General features: G+C 41.6%; 1 protein-coding gene across 3 annotated transcripts in view; it reads left to right on the top strand.

Moving 5' to 3' along the window:
• LOC138978041 (uncharacterized) overlaps nt 1–3,965 on the top strand; it is a 6,124-nt gene extending 2,159 nt beyond the window's left edge. Inside the window, exons 3-6 of one of the 3 annotated variants that reach the window (XM_070350667.1) lie at nt 148–282; nt 1,119–1,194; nt 3,555–3,611; nt 3,787–3,965. In XM_070350667.1, the coding sequence (XP_070206768.1) occupies nt 148–282; nt 1,119–1,194; nt 3,555–3,611; nt 3,787–3,821 (303 nt within the window). In that variant the 3' untranslated portion in view covers nt 3,822–3,965. The other 2 variants (XM_070350666.1, XM_070350668.1) reach the window with 2 other exon arrangements.
• Nucleotides 3,966–7,500: the final 3,535 nt, after the last annotated feature.

Consider the following 7,500-nt stretch of genomic DNA (forward strand, 5'->3'; position numbering starts at 1 on the left):
TGCTTGAGTATGTAATCATCCATGCATTGTTCTTGTCATGATTAAAATTGAATAAAGTTTTGTTTAAACCATACAATACAATTGTCTCTAGACACTAAGAAAGCGAAGATCTCTGGCCATACAATACAACTGTCTCTCTTCTCACAGAAAGCGAAGAAGGTTGGAACCTGGGTGAAGGAGAACTGCAGCGTGGGTATCCCTATCGGTGTCTCCTGCAAGCTCAACGGGAAGCGAGCCCTTGACAACGCGGCGCAGACCTCGTTGGACGACACGTGTGCCGCGGTGGGTGCTAGCTTCCTACTGATGAAATATTCGTATATCTCGTATTACTTTACGCAAACATTCTTTTTTTTTTTCTTTTTTTTCTTTTTTTTTGACCTCAGTTGCATGCAAGGTTGCTTCAACCCATCTTTTTTGGCTCTTTCGTCTTTTTTTTTTAATTTTTATTTTTTTTACGCAAACATTCTTAAAGCCGGTCCTGTTAACGTTCACTCACCGTCACGTTCACCGTAAAAGAGTTGTCGAAGCAGAAGACTGTACAGTGCCTTGACGTGAGCTACACAAGACAGACAACTCTTGCCCTGACCGAGAACACTTGATTCACAGTGAATTGCCGACGATAGATGAGTAGCTAGAATCATATTTTTAATTTTGTAGTATGATTTGATTGTGTGTGCGTGTGTGGGAGTGTGTGTGTGCGTACGTGTGTGTGCGTACGTGTGTGTGTGCGTACGTGTGCGTACGTGTGTGTGTGTGGGTGTGTGTGTGTATGCGTGTGTGTATGCGTGTGTGTGTGTGTGTGTGTGTGCGTGCGTGTGGGTGTGTGTGTGGGTGTGTTGGTGTGTGCGTGTGTGTGTTGGTGTGTGTGCGTGTGTGTGTGTGTGTGTGTGTTGGTGTGTGCGTGTGTGTGTGTTGGTGTGGGTGTGTGTGTGTGCGTGTGTGTGTGAGTGTGTGTGTGTGTGTGTGTGTGTGTGTGAGTGTGTGTGGGGTGTATTTGTGTGTGTTCAAAGAAAGATTGTAAGAAAAGGCCGAGCATCCAATCGTTATCCTTGTTACAGTTCAGTTCCTGATCCTATTGACCCGACACTGTGTTTTCTGTTCTCTTCATCCCTGTGCAGGTGGGGGAGAACCCGGTGGCCACAGACGAGGGATTCTCCTACACGCTCATCGGGTCCATCTTTGAAGACGCTGACGGTAATTAGAGTTACATATACATGGTTAGATCAGGTAATTAGAGTTATATCATTAGATCAGGTAATTAGAGTTACATATACATGGTTAGATCAGGTAATTAGAGTTATATGATTAGATCAGGTAATTAGAGTTATATGATTAGATCAGGTAATTAGAATTATATCATTAGATCAGGTCATTAGAGTTATATGATTAGATTAAGTAGTAAGAGTTATATGATTAGATCAGATAATTAGAGTTATATGATTAGATCAGGTCATGAGAGTTATATGATTAGATCAGGTAGTAAGAGTCATATGATTAGATCAGGTAATTAGAGTTACATGATTAGATCAGGTCATTAGAGTTATATGATTAGATCCGGTAGTAAGAGTCATACGATTAGATCAGGTAATTAGAGTTATATCATTAGATCAGGTAGTAAGAGTCATATGATTAGATCAGGTAATTAGAGTTATATCATTAGATCAGGTCATTAGAGTTATATGATTAGATTAGGTACTTGAAGCTTAATGGTACGATAAGGTAATTCGAACTACATGATAAGATCATTTAATTTGAGCTATACGATTATATGAGGAAATCAGAGCTTTAAATTACGATTATATCAGGTATTTAGAGATGTAAGATTATATCAGGTAATTAGAGATGTAAGATTACGTCATTTGAGGAACGCCGCAGAGAAAACTAATGAAACGATCTTCATGAAACTTCACATGAGTGTTCCTGAAAAGGATACCCCCAGTTATTGTTTCTTTTTGTTTTAATATATGTTTTTAGTGAAGTCATATCCGGCGTTTTTGTGAAAGATAAAGCGGCACTGTCACAACCTTATTTTTCGATCAAATTGATTGAAATGTCGGTCAAGCGATCTTTGACAAAGCTCGGACTACGGTATTGCATTTCAGCGTGGAATCTTGAAAATTGATTAATGAGAGTGCTGATTGAAAATCTCACAATTCTGATAAAAATAAAAATGGCAATAATCGATTCAAAATGATTTATTTATTTGCTATCATTTCCTAATTTCAAAAACATTAGATATTTAATTTTTGTATTAAAAACAAGCGTGTTGTCGCTTTCTGAGCGTGAACGTGATATCGACACCGCGGGGTATGTAATCCACACCGCTGTTGAGCTTTGTCTCACTGAAAAACAAGAGGCGAAGCCATCAAGGCTCACGTAAGAAATCGACAAACAGTAACACAAACTCAATCACTCCGTCACACACACACACACACACACACACACACACACACATACACACACACACACACACACACAGAAAGAGCATAGGTGAAACTGTGCAAGAAAGCGAGACACTAGATCTAGATCTGTCTGTCTGCATGTAGCCTACTTACAAGGACACGACTGCCAACTAGTCTCGGCGCGCTCAAAATAATAATGACCGAGACTTTCAGTACTTCCTTCGCGTGACGTCTAACCCTCTTACGTCATAATGTGACGTCAATGGAATGTGACGTCTTCAAATGTTAGAGTTTCTACCACAGACATACACACGCACAGACGCACGCACGCACGCACGCACAGACAGACAAAGTTACGATCGCATAGGCTACACTTACGTGAGCCAAAAAGCGGTGAGTTCAATTTCAGTCTCAGAGTTCGACAGATTGACTAAATGTGGTATTTTTGCTTCACGCGACTTGTCTTGAGACTCACGTCGCCAAATTCGGCTTGTTCATATTTGTGTACCGGTTTGCTGTGTTGTTGTACAGAGAATGCAGATGGTGTTCTTAGTGTTCATATTTGTGTAACGGTTTACTGTGTTGTTGTGCAGAGGATGCAGATGGTGTTCTGAATGTTAAATGTCTGTGTAACGGTTTTCTGTGTTGTTGTGCAGAGGATTCAGATGGTGTTCTGAGTGTTGATGTCTGTGTAACGGTTTGCTGTGTTGTTCCACAGAGGATTCAGATGGTGTTCTGAGTGTTGATGTCAGTGTAACGGTTTGCTGTATTGTTCTACAGAGGATCCAGATGGTGTTCTGAGTGTTGATGTCAGTGTAACGGTTTGCTGTGTTGTTGTACAGAGGATCCAGATGGTGTTCTCAGTGTTGATGGCTGTGTAACGGTTTGCTGTGTTGTTGTACAGAGGATGCAGATGGTGTTCTCAGTGTTGATGTCTGTGTAACGGTTTGCTGTGTTGTTGTGCAGAGAATGCAGATGGTGTTCTGAGTGTTAATGTCTGTGTAATGGTTTGCTGTGTTGTTGTGCAGAGGATGCAGATGGTGTTCTGAGTGTTGATGTCTGTGTAACGGTTTGCTGTGTTGTTGTGCAGAGGATGCAGATGGTGTTCTGAGTGTTGATGTCTGTGTAACGGTTTGCTGTGTTGTTGTGCAGAGGATGCAGATGGTGTTCTGAGTGCGGAAGAGTACGAAAAGTTCCTGGAATCCATGCGTAAGTTGTTGTTGTTTGTGCGTAGCGGTGTGGTTGTGTGTGTGTGTGTGTGTGTGTGTGTGTGTGTGTGTGTGTGTGTGTGTGTGTGTGTGTGTGTGTGTGTGTGTGTGTGTGTGTGTGTGTGTGTTGGACGAACTGTGCCTGGCGTTCATCTTCATACCTATTAATGTTTCAGATGTCTTCAACTACTGTTTGACAAAAGACAACTGAGTTGACCTCTCTGTACGGAAGACCAAAACAGATTACTTCCGATAACTTCGAACCTTTGCAAAGTTCTTTTGATTCCGTCAACCAGTTATTCAATATCTACGTGCTTTGCACACTTGAACGTTCAATAAAGTTTGTTTGACTGCACCGATTGCATTGCTGATTTGCCGTGTGTGTGTGTGTGTGTGTGTGTGTGTGTGTGTGTGTGTGTGTGTGTGTGAGTGCGTGTGTGTGTGTGTGTGTCTGTGTGTTTGTGTGTGTGTGTGTGTCCGAGGCTGTGTGTCTGTGTCTGTGTGTGTGTGTGTGTGTGTGTGTGTGTGTGTGTGTGTGTGCATGTGTGTGTTTCTGTGTGTGTGTGAGTGTGTATGTATGTGTGTGTGTGTGTGAAAATGCCACTTGTGCGTGTGTGTATGAATACAATCATGTCACAATAGCTCCCGAAGCGGACGTTCGGCTAAATAGCCAATATTTCTTAAATTAGCTTTATTTGTTTACAATCACGGTAGCATATATAAATTGCTCCCATAATTACAAATTTAGCCAACTTTTACAAACAACACACAGACACACAGACACGTACACACACACACACACACACACACACACACACACACACACACACACACACAAGCGCATGCACACACTCCCAATCACACGTAGACACACACACTGAAATACACACACACACACACACATACCGATATTTCTGGACATGTTCAAGGTCTTTAGTCGGTGTTTTCACTGTATTTTTAAAACTTCCGAACTCTTCTTCCTTTCATTTTTCGTTTCTTGTGTTTGATCGCAATGTCTGCACGCAACAAACAACGCAGGTAGCAAAACGTATTAGCCCATTTTCCATGAAGGGAGATAACAGCTAGCAGCAGAAAGGCATGCAGAGTTCTTTCCCATTACTCCTAGTCAGGCGAGTAATGCTGTCCGAAGCTTCCGCAACTGACACAAGGAACAGTACTGGCTATTTTGCACGACAGGAAAATCACAGTGCGAGTCCTCATTGATGGAATATTTTTTAGACCGTAATGTTTTCCCACGTCAGTTTGCCGTCCTGCTGAGGCCGTGAAACTTGAAGGCTGTGTTCGTCTGCTGTTGGAAACTGACAGGGTAAGCTTTGTTAGTGTTCTTTTTATTCATTTTTATTTTCTAACATGTGAAAATCTTCAGACGTGAGATATAGAGAAGCTTGTTTGAATGTGTAGCCTTGTTCCTGTATCCTGTTTTGAACGAGAGTATCGTAGTATGTGTTGAAGATGCTTACAGTTCTGCTAAGGAGGTCTTACCTGCTGCAGTCTTGACAAAACTGTTGACCTTGAAAAGAAGTGTTCAGTGATATGATGACTCGGTAGCTAAGCGCACCACTAACACAGTAACAATTGGAGATTTAAAAAAAAGTATCATGCCTTCGGCTTTTCTTTAGGTTGTCGGCGTTTGCGTTGAGATTGGCCCCCATTCATTTGCACAGATCTGCCATGGGGATGGTATATATGTCATGCCATATTTCAGGCACATCGGCCGATACACACCAGATAACCCATGACAATTGTACTGTGACAGACATATAGACAGACGCGCGGACAGACAAACAGACAGATGGGCGAAGGCCTTTTAATAATATAAATATTAATCCGATAGTCGCCTTGTTGAACTCTAACCCCAGCATCTTTCTTATGATAACTATCTCATGCTTGGGTATGTTCCTTTGTCTCCATTCTTCCCCTTGTTATTGTTAAGCTTAGATCTTCACTCATTAGGGTGGTGTTACGTGAAATGGCTGGTCCTACAGAAGAGATGTTTTAACAAGACAACAGGGACGCATCTTCTCTGCTGTCACACGGGGGACACACGAACGGTGTTGTGTGTCTCTCGCTTTACCATGTCTGCTTTGCGCTTCCGATAATTAGTGACAGGAGAATGAGGTGCAGTCTCGCCGAGAGAGAGAGAGAGAGAGAGAGAGAGAGAGAGAGAGAGAGAGAGAGAGAGAGAGAGAGAGACAGAGAGAGAGACAGAGAGAGAGACAGAGAGAGAAATAGTGAGACAAAAGAGTGAGAGAAAGAGAGAGAGAAAGAGAGAGATAAAGAGAGAGAGAGACAGAGAGAGAGAGACAGAGACAGAGACAGAGAGACAGAGAGAGAAAGAGTGAGAGAAAGAGAGAGAGAAAGAGAGAGATAGATAGATAGATAGAGAGAGAGAGACAGAGAGAGAGAGAGAGAGAGAAAGAGAGAGAGAGAAAGAGAGAGAGAGAGAAAGAGAGAAAGAGAGAGAGCGAAAGAGAACTCAGAACTCAGAACGGTGTATTGTACTAAGGCCACAGACCATAGCGTTCTCTACTACTTGTTAAGATCGCCATGCCCCAGACCCATATACAAACCAAGGGGAATGGGGGAAGAACAAAAAACAGAAACAACCCCAAAACACAACAACGACAACAACCATGAAATAGACACGTGAAAAACATTACTGCTTCTTGAACTCCGAAACATTAAACATCAACGTATTCATTTACAATATACCTATGAAAACAATTGTCTTCGTCTGATTGCATAATATATATATACATTTTGCAAGGGATCTACACCGTATGGAGTCTCTACATCTTAATACTGAAGAAAGTGGCATATTTCCAAAAGTATTTAGAAATCTCATTCTAAAATCAGAATACAATGGACAGTGTAATAAAAAGTGGTGTTCATTCTCTTCCACATTTCCACAGTATAAGAGCAATTACGAGCTGCAACGCAATCGCTGTACCTTTTCAAATTTCCATTAATTGGACGAACACCTAATCTAAACTGGGCTAGCGAAACTCGAAAGCAATAAATGTTGACATTTGAAAAATCCAACTCAACTGACAAACTGTCTTTAAATGTGCAATACAGACTGTGACAATCTTTTAGACAAATTGTTTCTGCCCACTCCTGCTTAAACATATCCAATAATCTTACTTTGAATACGTGCAAAAACATGTTATGTTTCCAAAACCCTGTTGGAGACAGACGAAATAAAAACCTGTTTCGGACAATATCAATCGAAAATCAGATGCCCTACACTTTTTTCCGTTTCCGTCCAAAGTTAAAAGCATCTTGTATGCCTGTTTTGGAAGTCGTTTTTCATCCATTGCAAGCAAACGGAACCAATATCGCAAACATCGTACATAGGCATTAATATACAAAGGATATCTTCCCAATTCACCATAGACCATCTTGTTGGGCGTACGAGTTGGAACTCCCACAAATCGTTTACAGGCCAACATGTGAACTTTTACAATACTATCCAATCTAGTTAATCCCCATACTTCGGAGGAATACAAAAATACAGATTGGACTTTGGTATCAAAACTTCGAAAATATGTCTCTCTTGTAATCTCTTTAAACCTAAGGAAAACTTTTACAACATAAAATCAGAGCGAAAGAGAGAGAAAGAGAGAGAGAGAGAGAGAGAGAGAGAGAGAGAGAGAGAGAGAGAGAGAGAGAGAGAGAGAGAGAGAGAGAGAGAGAGAGAGAGAGAAAGAGAGAGAAAGGGAGGGATACAGAGAAAGAGAGAGAGATAGGGGGGGGGGGAGAGAGAGAGATAGGGGGAGAGAGATAGAGAAGGGGGGGGGGGGTAGAGACAGAGAGAAAGGGAGAGGAGGGTGCGTGAAAAAGAAAGAGAGAGTGACATTGATTGATTG

Source organism: Littorina saxatilis, linkage group LG10, assembly GCF_037325665.1.
Source record: "Littorina saxatilis isolate snail1 linkage group LG10, US_GU_Lsax_2.0, whole genome shotgun sequence".
Lineage (NCBI taxonomy): Eukaryota > Metazoa > Mollusca > Gastropoda > Littorinimorpha > Littorinidae > Littorina > Littorina saxatilis.